The sequence below is a fragment of the Pelodiscus sinensis genome, chromosome 11, assembly GCF_052426305.1.
Source record: "Pelodiscus sinensis isolate ZL-2025 chromosome 11, ASM5242630v1, whole genome shotgun sequence".
Classification (NCBI taxonomy): Eukaryota; Metazoa; Chordata; order Testudines; family Trionychidae; genus Pelodiscus; species Pelodiscus sinensis.
The window spans coordinates 53,140,613-53,159,512 of NC_143062.1; the positions used below are offsets into that span (position 1 = coordinate 53,140,613).

General features: G+C 53.3%; 1 protein-coding gene across 3 annotated transcripts in view; it reads right to left on the reverse strand.

The window, feature by feature from the left end:
* SETD5 (SET domain containing 5) overlaps positions 1 to 18,900 on the reverse strand; it is a 143,516-nt gene that overhangs the window by 54,413 nt on the left and 70,203 nt on the right. For all 3 annotated transcript variants that reach the window (XM_089781346.1, XM_089781345.1, XM_089781344.1), the window contains 5 exons: positions 15,429 to 15,640; positions 15,146 to 15,204; positions 14,037 to 14,224; positions 13,498 to 13,536; positions 350 to 592 (listed from right to left, as the gene is read on the reverse strand). In XM_089781346.1, the coding sequence (XP_089637472.1) occupies positions 350 to 592; positions 13,498 to 13,536; positions 14,037 to 14,224; positions 15,146 to 15,204; positions 15,429 to 15,640 (741 nt within the window). The remainder of the gene's footprint in view (positions 1 to 349; positions 593 to 13,497; positions 13,537 to 14,036; positions 14,225 to 15,145; positions 15,205 to 15,428; positions 15,641 to 18,900) is intronic.

The following is an 18,900-nucleotide window of genomic DNA, read 5'->3' on the forward strand; positions in this document are numbered from 1 at the left end:
CCAGCCAGCTGATACCTGCTTGTTCCTGTGCCAAGAATGCTCTTTTCGCTCAGACACACGCTCAGACGCCAGACACATCCCCTTGCAGGCTACGCAAGCCAAGCGCTCATCTCCTCTTGAAAGAGCTCAGCCTGAGCGCCCCGAGTCAAATTCATCTTGCTTGAAGGTAGCTGACCAGAACTGGACCCAGGCTTCCAGATGAGGTTTTCCAATGCCCTGACAAGCTCTACTGCAAATTCTTACACAGCCATGCCTTTGTCTGCATCTGGGGCCAAAACTGTCGTCTTCCTCCCCCAGCCCTGCCCTCCCACGTAGGAACACATGCTCCTCTATCCACACTGGCTCTTACCTGCATCTGGGACCCAATCACAGTATTATTGCAGGCCAGTTCTGTCTTGTTGATTGTATCCAGCATAGCAGTTTTGCCCACAAATTCCTTACTGGAGCTTAAATGCCGCTCCAGGAGGTTCTGTACATCAGCACTGTACTGGTTAGTAAAGGCTTCTTCATACTGATCTGTCCAGAGCCGGATCCGGTTCTCCCACCCCTCAGCTGTGTTCTCATCCAGGGCATGTGCTTCCGAAGGAGAATTCTGCACAGAGAACACAGGGTTAATGAACAGCAAGTGAAGGGAGAAAACTCAGCCCAAGAAACTCTGGTGGAAATGGCAGAGCTCATCAGCCTTCGCCTTCTATTGCCAGAGGTAAAGAAGTGATGCTCTCCCAAAGCCTGGCCCCATTCCATGCCCCCTCCCTCACACAGAGCAGAAAGCTGCTGCTTCCTAGTGAACCATGGACAATTCTGCATGAGCTGAAATCCATAAGGGCCATGCTGCTTGAGCACTGCTACAGGGCGAGAAGACACTCAGAGGCATGGAGAACAGAGAAACAAGACCCATTTTTCTGACTTGCCTCCTGACCTCCTCCCCTTCGCTGCTTCTCTTGCCTGCTCTTTTGCTCTTCTCCTTCCAACCCTCTATCTTCCCCTTCCCATTTTGCTCTGCCCCCCAGCATTCATTCCATAGTTTCCAATCCCAACAAAAAGAGCGAAAGACAAAAAGAAGTAGAAATAGGCTAGTAAAAATGCACACTAGGTAGAGCCTGCACAAATGGAACCTCAGAAATAACTAGAGAGCTACAAAGGCCAACAGAAGAGGTGGAGGATTCAACAGTGGAAATAGACACACTACAGCTGTGAAAACGTAAACTCCCACTCTGCTCTGGTTTGGGATGTAACGACTGTCCTCCCAGTCCAAGCACTCCACATCCCTGTCTTGATAACGGCACATCCGGCCCCCTCGCCCAGAAATGCCAGCTTGCTCCGAACACATCCCCGGAGAATGCTTTGGGTAGCCTGGCAGGCTGACCTCGTCTCTCTTTAGCACGCCACCCGCTCCCTGTTCCCTACTGAACCACATCTACCTTGCGTCTGCTCACTGCAAGGCCCCTCAGGACAATCAACTCCAGCCTCCATCTTCATAAACGAGCTTCCTGCTCTCTCTCAGGCTACCCCTCCCCTGCATTTGGGAGGCCCTCACCATAAACTCCTGACAAGCTACCCCATGGTCCTCTTTCAAGTGCTCCTTTGCTGTGATGCCTATACCAGTCAGACAGCTGGTGTGCTGAGGCCACCGCCTATCACTCTCCAGGCTTCCCTACACATCTCTCTCGTTTCAGACTTCGACTGTACACTCGTGGGACAGCGACTGTCGATGATGGAATGAGTAGTTCATTGTAAAATACACATGTCAGTGCACAATATTAGCACCGTTATCTTGTCCTGCCTACGCTTCCACCGTTTTCACACTCAGATGCTGCATTTTCTTTTGAGCTAGATGGCTTTCCATGTCTGTGCAGCACCCAACACAGTGGGCGCCCCTGAGAACTGGGCAAAGTGCGTAGGAACCGGGAAAGACCTCTGCAAGAGATGGTGGTGAGCGGACTGAGATTTCAATGTTGACAAGAAATCAAGGAGGCCGTGGAAGAGACATTAAAAGTGAAGGAGAGAGGCTTTCATGAGGCACTCCTGTTTACCCTCGCTATTAGACTGCAGCAAGGGAGTCAAATCGGAAGGCAACACATTTAAAAGGGAAATGCTTTTCCTAGGACAGAGCTAACCCGTGGAACTCAGCCCCAGGATTCGAAAGCCAAGAACGTAACCGTGCTCCTACAGGACTAAGATGTTTGTGTCATTCTGCGGTGACAGGCCCCACAGAAGAAGCTGAGAGCACCACAACATTCACAAGTCTGTTAGAGCAGATCAAATAATAAAGGACAACAATATTCCCCAGCAGGAGTCACTGTTTACCACAATTTGTGCAACTGTCTCTGAATCATCAGGCACTGGCCACTATCAGGGCAAAGATACAAGCGAGGGTGTTGGGATACACCAGGCTTCCACGCAGCCTCGCCGCTGCCGCCTCCAGCCTGGGTATGTCGATGGGGCGCAGCGAGCAGGGGCTACGCACAGCTTGTTATTTTAAACAAACTTTACACCCGCAGCTCCGGGACAGCCGGTTTTAAATAAGGTGTGTGTGCTTGGCCTGTTTCCAGCCAGTGTTTTCTAACAAGCCAGGGATGATGCTAACTCAAACCACCTTTCAGCAGGGCCTGCAAGGCCCGGCCCAGTGCCGGTACAAAGCTACAGAGCGTGTTGGCTCTAGCAGCCCCTCAAGATTCTGGCGGCTCTCGGACTCTCTCTCAAGGACTGCACGCTACGGTGCTGTCCCAGTGCCAGGTGCGTGTCCCCGGAAACACTGGGCATGCTGAGCAAAGCTTCTCAGCTCCTTCAATCCAACAGAAGATTCCTGGCAATAAGGCCGCACAGAAAAAAAATCTGCCTTCATCACTGATAAAGGACTCAATGTTACAGGTTACGTTAATGAACCCTTTCCCATCAACTTTTTGGCTCCTGGTAGCCACCTGGAAATCTCTCTCAAGAAAAGGACTGAAGCTATAAAAAGAAAGGACAAACACCTGAGGTTTTAAGATGGTGCCGCATTATGAAGAATTGTTCTGTCGGATACAAATGAATATGGTGAACACAAGTGTGATACGACTCAGTACATCTGAGTTTACCAGGAGCAGGACTGTCTAGGAGCAGGCAGTTGATATGGAAATTTAATGAAAGTGCTAACACTTCACTTGCAAGGTGAATCAAGACTATCGATATGTGTTTCAACTTAACACTATGACCAGCTCACCAAGGCAAGAAACTTACAATCATAGCAAACTGACCTGGGTCAAAACGACCCTTTGGGCTAACGCTGCAGTCAGAACATAAGTGGATGACTGATGGGAGGGTAAACGTTAACTGATCTTTGCAGCACCCTTCTAAAATATTCATTAGCAAGCCAGTAATGGAATACCCACTGGGCATATTTCTTCAACATGTGATTCCTTTGAGAACAAGAGGTACAAATGCTAAGCAGAGTAAATTATTTAGTTCCTCAATCTCTGAAGAAGTCTGTGATAGTGTCAGACAAAGGGCCTTGGGATAGCCAAGACCCTGCTTTGGGGACATTTAACAGACCAAGGACCTGAGAAGGGAAGAGAAGGAAAGACAACCCCATCGAGGACTGGTAGCTAGATCTGCTTGGTTTGCCAATAAGGATGCTGTGTAAGGGCAACATAGTCACAGAGGGTTTGTTCTTGGGGAATTACCGCCCTTTTGTAACTGTGCTTCTTCCAGATGTGTTGCCATGTGCATTCCAAAAGGGGCGTGTGCACGCACAGCACACACGACACCCAAAGGAGCGTGTGCACGCACAGCACGCACCACGACACCCAAAGGAGCGTGTGCACGCACAGCACGCACGACGACACCCAAAGGGGCGTGTGCACGCACAGCACGCACGACGACACCCAAAGGGGCGTGTGGACACACAGCACACACCACGACACCCAAAGGAGCGTGTGCACGCACAGCACGCACGACGACACCCAAAGGGGCGTGTGGACACACAGCACACACCACGACACCCAAAGGAGCGTGTGCACGCACAGCACACACGACGACACCCAAAGGAGCGTGTGCACGCACAGCACGCACCACGACACCCAAAGGAGCGTGTGCACGCACAGCACGCACCACGACACCCAAAGGGGCGTGTGCACGCACAGCACGCACGACGACACCCAAAGGGGCGTGTGCACGCACAGCACGCACGACGACACCCAAAGGGGCGTGTGCACGCACAGCACGCATGACGACACCCAAAGGGGCGTGTGCACGCACAGCACGCACGACGACACCCAAAGGAGCGTGTGCACGCACAGCACGCACCACGACACCCAAAGGAGCGTGTGCACGCACAGCACACACAACGACACCCAAAGGGGCGTGTGCACGCACAGCACGCACGACGACACCCAAAGGGGCGTGTGGACACACAGCACACGCAATTACCAGGCTTTTCCTTAGGGATACCCATTGGGCCGGCTGTGGAGACCCCTGAGTGATGGCTTCATGGCAACCGTGTGTGGAATTTTCCATTCATGTGTGAGTCTGTTCCACCAATAGAAGCTCATGGAGGTGGGATCCATGAATACTACTTAGCCAGGCTGGGCAGGGATGGGGTCCCCGGCCTCTGTCAGAAGCTGGGAATGGGCGACGGGAGGGATCATGCTTGGGGCATCTGGCCCTGGCCGCTGTGGGCAGACAGGACCTGGGCTAGATGGACCTTTGCTCTGATGGCAACTCAAAACGGAGCTGGAGGTGAGCTCGGTTAATTAGCTGGGCAGCATGTGAATTCCTTCTGAGACCACACAGCTTGTAGGGAAGACTGGTCACAGCAGGCCCTGAGGCAGGACATGAGCTGGAGATGAGTCACCAGGGCGCCCTTGTAGCCAAGAAGGCTAATGGCATATGGGGGAGCATTAGGAGGAGCACTGCCAGCAGAGCCAGAGCAGCGATTATTCCCCTGTATTCGGCTCTGGGGAGGCCATGTCTGGAGTACTGCGTCCAGTTCTGGGCCCCCCACTACAGAAAGGACGTGCATGCATCGGAGGGGCCAGCGGAGGGCGACCAGAATGAGGAGGCGGCATTGCTCCGACGAGGGGAGGCAAGTGGGACGTGGAAGGGACACGAGCAACACATCTCGAAGAACAGTTACGAGGTAAATAACCGTCTCTTTTTCTTCGAGGGCTTGTTCATGTCCACTCCAGTCAGGTGACTCCTGAGCAGTATCTTAGGAGGCGGGGTCAGAGCCTATCAGCACCTGCTTCACCACAGACTGCAGCATGGCCCCCCCAAAGACTGGGTCTCCCCTCGCCTGCTGACCGCGGGAATGGGGGGGAATGACGGGCACTGGGCGCGCCCCGTGTGGCAAACAGGTCCAGACGGGGATAGCCCACTTCCGGAAGAGCTCTGCCAGGATACCTGATCTGATGGGCCACTCGTGGGCCTGCGGAGCTTGTCCACCAGAACACGGCTGGTCCCCGGAAGGTAGGTCGCCTCGAGATGGATATTCTGGACGATACGCAACTCCCACGGCCATAGGGCTTCCTTGCGAAGGCAACAGGAGCAAGCGCCACCCTGTTTTTGGATCCAATACATGGCTGTCGTGTTGTCTGTCAACGCAGAAGCCACTCTGTTCTCCAGCTGGGGAAGCAAAGCCTGGCACGCCAACCTAACAGCGCTGAGCTGTGCTAGGTCGCGTACTCCGACGCTTCCATTTATCCCTGGCCGCCCACGTGCTGTAGATGGACCTGCAGCGTTGCAGACCCCCTTCCCCGCCCATGGCATCTACATCGAGGCAGGAGGCAGCGGGTCTGGAGGCACCAACTGATAAGGTGCTGCTGGGGCACTGCAAGGCAGAACCAGGGCCCTAGGTTGGGAAGTCCCATATGCTGCCGGTGCCGGAGTTCCCGGTGACGCTACAGTGGGTGTAGGTGTCGGCCCCCTTGAATGCCCCAGTGCTGGTGCCAGCCACACTCGCGGTGCTGAGGTCTCGGTTAGCTTGATGAGCTCCTGTGCCGCGTCAAACATTTCTGGGGTTGACGGTGGCTGGAGTTCTCCAGTTATCACCTCTGGTACCAGACTCTCCCTCTGCCAAGGATTTGGCCAGCGCCTTGTCGGTACTGTGGCCTCAGCATGCACCTTGGAGGCCAAGCGCCCCTCCTTAGGGCACACTTTGTGGCCAGGCCTCTCTGGAGACCTGCCCGAGGTCTGTCTCTCCTCGTGCCGGGCACTTCGAGGAGGTGGCCGCCTGTCTGGTCGGTGCCGGTGGTTGCAAAGCCAACTCCATGAGGATAAGCTTGAGCCTAGAGTCCCTCTCACGCATTGGCCTCAGCTTGACAGTCTTGCAAATGCGGCAGCTGTCTGCGACGGTCCTCTCCCAGATGTTTAAAGCAAGAGCCACGTGGATTGCTACAGGGCATAGGCTTCAAGCCCTGCGCCCCAGCCGGGGAGAGGCTGAAAGGGACGACTCCTCCCTTGTCTTATCTCAACGAGTCCCACTGCCTGAACTAATTACTGACTCACTCCCAGGGTGCCAAGGGTAAGGACTAACAGCGTAGGCAGCGCTCCAGCTAACTGGAATGGACACAAGCAAGCACTCGACGGAGAATCTCGCTGAGCTCTCTGCCACTCGCGCAGCCACAAGCCCTGAGCTCTGGGGCTGCCCTGGTGTGGTGCCAGCCTGTCTGATGGAGCTGTGACCAGAGAGAGGGTCTGGTTTGGCAAAAGGCACTCCTGACCGCCCCCGGAGAGGTGGAAGTCACCAGCTGAGGGATCCAAGGACTGAAGTGGGAAGGGTGATGAGACTGTCCAAAGACCTTATTGGTCTTGTACGCCCCTTGCTAACCAGGCCTGGAGGGGGCAGCAAACGTACAGGCCATCTGCCCCAGAAGCCTCGTGCAGTTCCCGGCTGTGGTGCTGGGAACCACAGGAGGCTGCCGAGGAGGGCTGTGATGGTGCGAAACCATGATGCAGGCAGGTGAGCACTTGGCTGCGTCGAGTTGGATTGCTCCTAACGTGAGAAGTGACTGTATCTCCTGCAGACTGAGTGGCTTATGAGAAACGCCCGTGAAGGAGGACAGGGAAGGAGGTTGGGGTCCAGGCACAGGAGAGTGAAACAGATGGCTCCCAAAAGGGGGAGGAGGGAAGAGATCTGGGATTTGGGCTGGTTCTCCATCCCTGTGTGTACATTCAACAGCTCAGCTTGGGGCAAGAGGGTCCCTGAATTCGGCTGGACAAGGACTGTGGGGGATTATTTCTTCCCCGCCTGTGACTGTAATCCAGCCCAGGGGGGCCAGCATAAAAATGCAGAGGAGGCTGGAACTTAAAGGGCTTCTTCTGGGGCACCAGCATATTAATGCCCAGAGGCCTCCAGGTAGCCTAGGAGTCTTTAGATGACAGAGTTTGGACTTTTGTTTTTTTGGCAAACAGTCCTGCGCAGTACATGGACGGTCCTGAGTCGCACTCTGGAGCCAGACACTTGCAGCCATGAGCTGTAACACTTTGTGAGGTCGTGGCCATGGTTCTTGCTGTCGAGTCAGCCAAATCCAGGGCCACCCGGAGACAGGTCCAAGCCGTGGTTTGGCCCTCTTTCAAGGCGAGGCCAAACTCCTGTCAGGACTCAGCAGGGAGGAACTCCTGGAACTTGAGGTGTACACACAGAGGCTCTGCACTGCCTCTTGGCTGGATATTCGGCGCTGGAGCCCTAGAGTCAAATAAACCTTCCGGCTAAAGAGGCCCAGCTTTTTTGCCCCGCCTTATGGTTGGCCACCATCAACTACAAGGGACCCAAGTCGGGGGGGAGGGTGTGTGTGTGTGTGTGTGTGTGTGTGTGTGTAAACAAGAGTTCATACCCCCCTTCTGAGAGACAAAATAGCACCTTTCAACCCTTTCGGCTATTGATGATAGAAAGGTCCCGTACATGGTGCCATGGGCGGCACCAAGGCCAGTGCTGGGAAGGACCTAACAGTCTGGCTCGAAGCTTGGGAGACTGGAGACTGTGCTGCCATGGCAACCTCGAAAGCGTGAGGTGCCGAGGGAAGGTCCAAGTCCTTCTCCAGCACCACATGCACCAAGAGTCTGAAGAACAGACTCAATGGTGCTACCCCAAGGAACCCCCAAAGGAAGATCTGACAAAGTGGGTCTTTGCCCACGCAAGCTTATGCAGTTAATCTGTTAGTCCAGAAGGTGCCACAGGACTCCTCGTTGTTTATGCAGATTCAGGCTAACACGGCCCCCCCTCTGGTACTTGTCCCCAAAGGAAACTTACTATCAACTACTAAATGTGCACACTAGCTCACTGGAACTACAGTGCAGTTGGAACTACACACAGCAACAGCCATGGACGCCTTGCAAAGCAAAAGATCAAGCCACCATCACAAGTGGTAAGAAGAAACTAAATGGGCAGGACCTTGTACACAACACCACGAAGGCACCACTCGAGGGGTACTGTTCAGGGAAAACCTCCCCGCAACCACGCCTGTGGGGCGTGCACACACACCTGTTGGAATGGACATGCACAAGCACTCGAAGAACAGCTGAGGGCTTAATTAGAGAGATGTATTATAGACACTTTTACAGCTTCTGGGATTCTCAGACTGCTGCACCTTACAGACTAACAGATTCATTTGGGCAGAAGTTTTCATGGGCACAAACTCACTTGGTCAGAGGCAGGCATTTCCACTCCACGCCTCTGACAAAGGGGACTTTTGCCCACAAAAGCTGATGCCCAAAGAAATCTGTTAGTCTTTAAGGTGCCACAGGACTTCTCAGGTTTTTTTGTAGACACAGACTAAAATGGCTACCCTTCAAACAAACTCAACTGATACAGGTAGCAATCTACCCAGCCATGAGCCATCAGAGATCTCTTCCACACAACGCACTCCCCTTTTCCCCCTCAGTGACCATTACATTAATGGTACCTGAAATGACAACGGGAGAAGGGGGCCTGACCTAAGAAACTGGAAAACAATGAATAGTCTTTGCAGCTCCTTAGAGACTGACAAAACATGTAGATGATGGTGTCATGTGCTTTCGTGGGCAAAACCCACTTCTCAGATGAATGGAGTTACTAATGGTCTAGTTTCTAAATAAATATGGGATGGAGGGAGGAAAGAAGGAAAAATAAAGAAAAAAAGATAAAAGGGGAAAGAAATAGTCAATTAGGGTCTGTCTACACTACCCCGCTAGTTCGAACTAGGGGGGTAATGTAGGCATACCGCACTTGCAAATGAAGCCCGGGATTTGAATTTCCCGGGCTTCATTTGCATAAGCGGGGAGCCGCCATTTTTAAAACCCCGCTGGTTCGAACCCCGTGCAGCGCGGCTACACGGGGCATGAACTAGGTAGTTCGGACTAGGCTTCCTATTCCGAACTACCGGTACACCTCGTGGAACGAACTAGGAGGGTAGTGTAGACATACCCTTAGAGTGTAGTGAAGAACACTTAGTACCTTCTCTATTAGCTGATGATATGACAGGGCCTACCCACATAAACCACCACATCAGAGGCTCATTTAACTGCACATCCACTGATGTGATCTATGCCATCAAGTGCCAGCAATGCCCCTCCTCCATGAGTACTGGCCAAACTGGACAGTCTCTACAGGAAAGAATTAATGGACACAAATGAGATCTCCGAAAAGGCAACACAGAAATCTGCTGGGGAACATTTTAACTTGCCTGGGCACTCATTAATGGATCTCAAAGTCACCATATTGTTTCAGGCCAATTCCACAAGCCAGCTCCACAGGAAAGCCTTAGAACTTAACTTCAAGTCTGATTCCTATCACAGAGGTATGAATGAAGACATTGGCTGGATGGCCGGCTACATGCCATATCCTAATGACAAAAAAACCCAACAACAAATAGTCTTACAGCACCCTGAAGACTAACAAAACATGTAACTCCATTCATCTGAGGAAGTGGGCTGTGCCCACGAAAGCTCATGACCTCATCTACATGTTCTGTTAGTCTCTAAGGCGCTGCAAGGCTATGAGTTGGTTTTTAAGTTTTTCCAGTTACAGAGTAACTCCGTTACGCTCTGAAGATAAAAAAAACAAACAATGGGTATTTAAGGACAATTATTACATTCTCAATCAGCTTCAGGTAGCATGGACACTATTCCCCCCCCATCTCCTATTTATTTTTAAACTGGACCTTTAGTAACTCCACTTATCTGAAGAAGTAGGTTGGGCTCATGAAAACTCATGACCCCATCTTTGTTAGTCTCTAAGGGTACGTCTACACTACAGCGCTAATTCGAACTAACTTAGTTCAAATTAGTTAATTCGAACTAAGCTAATTCGAACTAACGCAGCTAGAACTAAAAACTAGTTCGAATTAGCGTTTTGCTAATTCGAACTAGCATGTCCACATTGAGTGGACCCTGAACTGGGGTTAAGGATGGCCGGAAGCAGTGCCGGCAGGGCATCAGAGGAGGACTTAGAGCATGGAGATGCTGTCTCAGGCTAGCCGAGGGCTGTGCTTAAAGGGACCCGACCCCCACCCCTGACAGACAGTTCTCAGGGGTGCCCCGCTTGCAAAACAGTCCTGGCTTGGAGTGCCTGGAGTACCCACACTGGGCACATCACACCACTCGGCCATCAGACTGGCTGCACTTGCCGCAGGCTGCCATCTGGGGAGAGGAGGCAATTGGGGGGCTGCAGGAGAGCTTCCATCCCCAGAAGCCCGCAGAGCCAGCCCAGTCCTCCCTATAGGGGGCTCGTACCCCATTCCTCCCTCACCTCCTTCCACTTACCCTTCCCTAGCCCCCCTTCCTGATGTACAAAATAAAGAAAACGTGTGGTCAAAAATAGAATCTCTCTTTATTGAACAAAACTCGGGGAGACTGGGAAAAGGAGGTGGGAGAGGGGAAGAGAGAGGGTGGGAGGGGGAGGGCAACTACAATGATCAGGGGTTTGGAACAGGTCCCATATGAAGAGAGGCTAAAGAGACTGGGACTTTTCAGTTTAGAAAAGAGGAGACTGAGGGGGGATAGGATAGAGGTCTATAAAAGCATGAGTGGGGTGGAGAGGGTGCATCAAGAAAAGTTCTTCATTAGTTCCCATAATAGAAGGACTAGAGGACACCAAAGGAAAGGAATGGGTAGCAGGCTTCAAACTAGTAACAGAAAGTTCTTCTTCACAAAGCAAAGAGTCAACCTGTGGAACTCCTTGCTGCAGGAGGCTGTGAAGGCTAGAACTAGAACAGAGTTTAAAGAGAAGTGAGATCAAGTCATGGAGGTTGGGTCCATGGAGTGGTATTAGCCAGGGGGTAGGAGTGGTGTCCCTGCCCAAAGTTTGTGGAAGGCTGGAGAGGGATGGAACGAGACAAGTGGCTTGGTCACTGTCTTCGGTCCATCCCCTCCAGGGTCCCTAGGGTTGGCCGCTGTCGGCAGACAGGCTACTGGGCTAGATGGACTTTTGGTCTGACCCAGTACGGCCATTGTAAGCTCAGGGTCGGGGGTCTCAGTGGACCCCCTTGATTTTCATGCACACCTGCTCCTGGGTGGCCAGGCTGGCAGCTCTCCTGCCCTAGACGGCCACTTTCCTGTGCCTAGTGTGGAGGTCGTGGACGAGGTCCACGATCTCCGCACTAGACCAGGCGGGTGCCCGCCTCTTGCGGTCCAGGGCAAGCTCCCGGGAGCCGCCAGCCTGGTCCCGGGAAGAGGGGGAGGGCTGGGGGGCATCGGATGGCTGGCTCGAGCTGCGCCAGGTGCAGGGTCTGCTGGCTGGGTGCTGGCAGGCTTGCACCTGGCACGGGCACCGTAGCCAGCCCGTGCCCCTTTAAGGGGTCCGGGGCCGGGAGGGGGGCAATAGAGTTTCCCTGGTGTTGGCCAGAGTGGCCACCAGGGAAAGCTGGGAAGGGCTAGCCTCCCACTAGTTCGAATTAAGGGGCTACACACCCCTTAATTCGAACTAGTAAGTTTGAACTAGGCTTAGTCTCAATTAAGTTTGAACTAGCGGAGCGCTAGTGTAGCGCCTATGAAAGTTAATTCGAACTAATGTCTGTTAGTTCTAATTAACTTTGTAGTGTAGACATACCCTAAGAGGTGCTGCAAGACTATTAATTGGTTTTTTTAAGTTTTTCCAAGAAATGTGGTAACATTGCTAAAGCATATGCTGAGAAACTGCCCTGGACTTTGCTACAGTTTATGAAGTTAGACACTGGTAGCATTTTAACTTTTATAACCTTGTCTGATTTTTGTGCATCACTTGATCCCTCTCTCTTTGTAGTTAATAAAATGGATGTTATTGTTTCATCTAGCTCAGTGTTTGGACCGAAGTGTTTGGGACACTCTGTTTGGGATGGCAAGCAGTGCCCATATGTCTATAAGGGTACGTCTAGACTACAGGGTTTTGTCGACAGATACAGTTGACAAAGCTTCTGTCGACAAAGAGCGTCTAGACTACATCCAGTTCTGTCGACAAAGCAAGCCACTTTGTCGACATAACAGTGTGGACGCAAAGGACAGTGTAGATGCAATAATGCCTGCTATCGACAGAACTCTGTCAACAAAAGGCGTTAATCCTCGGAGAATGAGGTTTACATACGTCGACATAACTCAAAGGCAGTGTGGATGCAGGTCTAGTTTTGTCGACAAAACCCTGTAGTCTAGACACACCCCAAGAGATAACGGAAGGTATTGTTGAGGAGCGGGCTGGGCTGTACAGGACATATGTTTTGGTGGTCAGGGAATGGAGGGATCTAAGGCTGGGTGTGTGTTGGGATCACCTCAATATAACCAAGGCTGGCGAGAGCCAGAGAGTAACCCCAGCATGACAGCCAAGCTGCAGTTGCACACAGATACTCATGCGGCTCGTATGCTCAAACAGCCCAAGTGCAACTCCTTCAGCAAGGGACTGGAAGGCACCCGCAGCTGCAGGGCAGGGGTTGACACAGTGACTCATTAGTCTAGACTGTACCCTGGTACATCACAGATGAACTTTGATCTTATCTGGTAGGATAAATGCTCCTGGGTTTTTATGACCACACTTTGGTCTGAATGTAACTCTTTCCCCCAAAATGGTACCTGTCAGACAACCGTTATCAACCCCACAAGGATGCTTACATTCCTCCACCCCAGCTCATGGGGCAAGGAGAGGAATAGCATCATTTCTGTTACAGATCCCAATCCTGTTTACACTTCTATGGTCTTAGAAACCAAAGTGATGGGCACCTTACAAGTACATGAGATTAGATGGCTCAAATGACAGCTTACATGGCTAGATACTGGGCCAACACACAATTCTGCGTCCTCACATCAAAACTCTCTTCATGGCCTCACTGATCAGCTCCCCCTGGGTGGTAGGCTGGGTTACCCAGCAGAGATAAACTGATGAATCCTCTCTGGTGCGAGCAGAAATCACCAGCCTCTAGGAAGTTTCTCTTACACCCACTCCGAAAAGGCTCCTTTGTGGTCGGGGAGAGGTCCGGGCTTCTCCAGCAGCGAGTGCTAGAATCAGGGAGCCTCAGACAGAAATCAGGGAAAAACGCTGAGAGAATGACAGTCTCATGCCGACAGCTCAGTTCTACTCACCTTCATCCGCAGGGATTTCCGGGAGCCCTCTCGAAAGGCCTGTGCTCAAAACAAGAGAGCAGAGCCCATCAATAGTTATGCCCTGACTTTAGATTTGTACATAGCACCCCCCACTTGCTGGAGTCCCACGGTCACATCCCAAGACTCCGCTCGCGCCCCCTGCGAAGCAGCCCTGCCCATGGCTGCCCCGACGCACAGTGCACGCCAGAGACAGACTCATTTCAGTCCTGCCAAGGAAGACGCTGCCACACTCGATGCAGCCCTCTGCCAAGAAGTTTCCCAACTCAGACAAGCCAGCAGGGGAACCGAGGTGCCTTGCAAAACTCACCGTCAAACCTGAGCCCCAATGGCAAGTGCAGATCAGTCTGAAAGCTCCAGGCTGGGGACTGCGAGCACTTCCGAAAGGGGGGCCACAGTCTGCCTGCCCACGCTGGCACTGCTCACTCTGAGTAAGCCAAGGGTGACCCACTGAGGGATGCTGACCACACGGATGCTGTGTCTAGAATTTGGCCCGGGCTTCTTCCCCCACGCTCACATACCTTGACCTTCTTGGCCTTCGGTGCAGCACGAGCTTTCTCCATGCTCCTCTTCCTCTTCTTCGGCTTGTTTCTGTGCACTCGATTAACAGTGAGCGTGATGCTTGTGGGGGTGTGCTGTGTGGCAGTGTACAACACTGTGGAGGGGGAGAGCTCCTCATCCCAGCTCTCCGTGGCACTACTGTCTCCACCTGCAGGGAGGAGCAGCACGTTTAGGGGTATACCGTAGCAATTCACTAACCTCGGGAATTCTTATTGGTTAGTCGACTAGCCCACGGTCCCCAGAGGCAGGGCCGGCAGCCAACACGCTCGGGCCCCGCTCCGAGGAGCCCTCTGTCACTTGGCATCAGAGGCAGCAGCTTGGGCAGCCAGGCAGGAGCTGATCTGCAAGTGGAGCCGGTTTAAAAACCAGCTCCCTTGTGGACCGGCTGCCTGCCGCCCTGCACTGCTGTCTGTGAAAGAGGCAACAGCATGGGGTGGTAGCAGCCCGTTGGGGGCGGGGGGTGTCTCAGCTCCTGGACCCCACGCGAGCCAGAACTGAGCCGGGCTGTCTGCCCGCCTGGCTCCTAATACACTTTAAATTGGGGAGGGAGAGCTCAGTGGTTTGAGCATTGGCCTGCTAACCCAGGGTTGGGAGCTCAAGCCTTGAGGGGCCATTCAGGGATCTGGGGCAAATCTGTCAGGGATGGTGCTTGGTCCTGCTGTGAGGGCAGGGGACTGGACCCGATGACTTCTCAAGGCCCCTTCCAGGTCTGTGAGATAGGGATAGCTCCATAAAAAAAATGCAGAGCCACAGCAAGGGGAGGCCCTGGACACAAAGCAAGCCAGGACTGAGCTAGGCTTCTGGCCAGCCTGCTATAAAATGTGCGAGTGGGGGAGGGAAAGGAAATGCATTTTGCCGATAGCATTAACCAATAAGCTTTTGCTTACTGGTTAATCAGCGAATCGACTCCACTATTACAGCCCTACTCATGCTAGCAACTTGCTGTCTGTCTGCACACCCGCTGGTGCTCCGTCCTGAGGATTTGCTACTTACAGCAACAAAAACCTGCTGGCCCTGCGGGCAGAGACAACAGCGCCATCACTGCTCACAGCACAAGAGGCAGCCTTACCTGACACATTGTCCTGCTTCCGGCGGCGAAGCCTGATCACTTTCCCTCTGCTCACTCCCCTGCAAAGGAGAATCAACAGCTGAAGTGTCTCTACGGGGTCACCAGGTGTGTGCCCGCAGTGGGCACAGGTGGCTAAGAGTGTCACCTTACCGCTCATCTCCACACCGCGAGCCCCCAGTGCCTGCAAGGGCCAATACTAGCAAAGCGCTTCCGCTAGGACGCCCACCCCTCCGAGACCTGCCGAAGGAAAGCGAGAGGAGCCGTCCCGGACGCACCCACTTACCTGCATTTGTCACACTTGAGGAGGAAGCCATCTTGAGAAAGCGTGCAGTGACACCAGCTGGGAACGGGCTCTCCCTCGGAGGAGCTCTCACTATCCCCAGAGTTCTCCTCGTCAGGGGAGTGCAGGCCGTTCAGCTCTGCACGAGGGATGATGGTCTGCACCGGGGGAGAGGCGGGAGGGGTCGGAGGAGGAGGTGCTCCATAATTGTGATCCTGAAACAAACATCTGCGTCAGCGCCGTTTTGAACAGAAGCAGCTCAGACGCTCAGGGTGTCCCCACACTCAGCTGTACCGCTGCGGCGCTTCGGGTGAGGGCATGGCATGGCAAGAGCAGAGCGTGAGCCCACTGGCGTAGTCCCGCCTCCGCACGAGGTCAGTGCTCTCCACACGGATGCCCAGGTCGCTGTAACTCATGTCACTCAGCAGTACGGATTATTCCACCCCGGGGAACAAAAATGACAGCCAGGTAACTTACTGTGTAGGCACAGCCTCAAGTCTCGCCTGCACTACCATGGCCGTCACCCCGAGTCACACCACCTCAGCCAAGCGAATAGCACAGCTGACGTGGACGCGCCTAAGTCTGCTTACTGCGGTAGTGACAGCTGACACTCCCATCAACTCCACTCACATCTCTCGCATTGGTCCAGTGCCAGCGTGGTGGAAAAGCACTCCACAGGCCATCTATCACGTCTACACTAGCCACGGCAAATTGACCCCCACTGGATCGACTGCTGCCCCTCACTCCAGCCTGTAGCAAAGACATGCCCTAAAATGCCACTCTAAAGCCACCACCGTCCAGGAACCCAACCATCTCAAACCACTTCCCTGCTTTCCCGCTGCCAGTTTCCCAAGTTCCGACAATCGTGTGTTTTCAATGTGAAAATCTGCAGCATGCTGCAAGAGCGGGAAGGCAGTGCGAAAGAAACTGGCTGCAGTTGGTATCAAACACCACCATCAAGGGTGATGGGCAGGGTGCTCACATTCACATACTTGGTTCAACAGAGTCCTCCGTTTAGAATTTTAAAAAGTGATTACAGATTTTTCCCTATTTGCCTCATAGAGCATTGAAGGAAAAACGCTCACTCGCCTCTGGAACCAGTGTTCAAGATGCCGCTCACGCTACTCCAAGGGAGGTGCCCAGGATGCGTGCACGGCGGCCGCAAAGCTTTTCCCTAGCCGCTACCCGTCAGGTCGGCTGGGGAGGCCCGTGGAGTGGGTCCGGTCTGCGACAGCGGGGGAGCAGGGTGGGCAAGGGACAGACAGGAGCAACACAGCTCAATGAACAACCGTTCCAAAGGGGCGTCGCCGTGTTTTCTTCTTCCAGCGCGTGCTCCCACCTACTCCAGTGAGCGGATTCACAAGCCTTACCCGGAGGAGTCGGAGCGCAGGGCTGCCTGGAGAACCGTGTCCTGTCTGGGCCGTGGCACGATGGCAGAGTGTGACGGGAAGGTTTGCGCGAGGGCCACGCCGTGCCCTATGCGTCCAATGCGCCGTGAGAGGCGGCGAGGAGCCGTGGCCGAGCGTAGCACGCCATGCAGGAAGAGGTGCGCTGCGACGAGATCGGCCGTCCCTCTGCACAACGTGCCACCGGCACAAAAAGCTGCGAGGACTTGAAAAAGGGCTTGGTCTGGTCGATGAAGAAAGCGAGCACATCCTGGCTCCCGTGAGCATGGATGAGGCTTAGGACAGAGCAGGGGAAGGAAAATGCCCTGCCTGGTTAGGAAGCTGAAACCACCTTTGGAAGAAAAGCCAGCTGAGGGCGGGGAGATGGATCTTGTCTCCTGTGGAATTCAGTGTACCAGGGGTCTGACGTCAGGGAGCAAAGCTCCAAACCATCCAAGCAGAGGTGATGGTAACCAGAAAAGCCACCTTCCATAGCAGGTAAAGCAGGGAACATGTGGCACTGAGAGGACCAGGTTGAGATCTCAAGTAGGGGCAGAGCACTGAGGTGGGGGATGGAGTCTGTTCCATATCCTGGAAGGAGTGCCAGACCAGGGGTGGAAAGCAGTGTTACCCGCACAAATTTCTCGATCCCTTCCACACTTTGGGGTCGCCCACCCTTACCCAGTTCCTAGGGCTCAGGGCGGAACTTCCTGCGGGTCGGCAGGATCTTTAGCCACTAAAAGAGCCTCACCCGGTAATAGTCTTATCCTCTATTTATTGACAATTCCCAAGCAAGCAGAATACACTTGCTACGCACACAGTGTCGTGCTCACCAATCCGGGTACAGGCAGGCAGACGTCCCCTGCTGGCCAGGCAAGGGCAGTCTCTGGATCCAGCTGCTGCACATCACCGTTATGCAGAGGAGTCCTGGAAGCTCTTATGTTAGGCTGGTCTTAGAGTTCTTCTTCCAGGTCTTCCCCCTTCTTCTTGGTCTTCCTTCCTATTCTTGTTTCTTTTTTGCTCTTCTAGGTTTTTGCTTCTTTCCTTCTGCTTCTATTACTTTTTGGACCCCAGTTTATATAGTGAAACCTGAATCCTGCTTAGCTAGACCATAGCCAATTATTTTAGTGTAATTTTACTAACCAAGCACAACAGAATTACCTAACCAATCCTACCCCACCACCTTAGTTGATTTACACCTAGCAAAATTAATTATGCAGCAGACAGAAACAGCGACAAACCAGACTGAGATCGCACTGAAACAGCAGGACAGTGAGGACAATGATCATAGCATGTGGATTCCACAGCCACAATGACTGCTAAGCAGTTTCTCGCCAGACGAAATGCTGTGAATTCAGTTTTCTTTACCCACCCTGAGATCGGTTTCGTTATCTGGTGACAGTGGGCCCATTAGGACAGGACCCTTCTCACAGCCTAGTGTGACTATTTTCATGCCATTTCAACGGAATGCGAGGATGTGACTCCAGGCTTTACAGCTAAGAGCTGCTCTTCAGTCTGGCTGCAGAACGCAACTTTAGTTTAGGCCTTCCGATATGGCTACAGAAAAGCCATCTTGTTACAGCAGAGAGAGCCACCAGGTACACCTTATGCAATGAAGTCTGCTGCTTTAGGGACACCAGTACTCCCACACCTGAAGAATGGAGGGAGTCCACAGGGTCCAGATTAAGCTGCAGGCAGCAGCATGCGAAACGCTTCCATTTGGCCCAGTCTGTGTGTTGACAGAGGGCTTCCTGCTGCGAAGGAGAACTTGTTGAACCAGTTCCAAGCAGGCCAGCTGCCGCGAAGCCACCGTGCTGTGAGGCCAAGGGCCGAAAGGCCGGGTGCTCTTGCGGGATGAGGTCCGGGGTCAGAGGAAGGGGAATGAGCGGTTGTACCAACAGCTCCCAAGAGTGGGGTACCGATGCTGACAGGCCCTGGCTGGTGCTAGCAGGACAGCGTTCACACTCCCTGTGGAGCTTGAGGGCCCCTTGTGAGCCAGCAGAAATGGGGGAGGCATACTGGAGGCCGGTCTGCCATGGGATCAAGAACGTGTCCACTAGGGATCCCAGGGGAAGACTCCGGTACAGGCT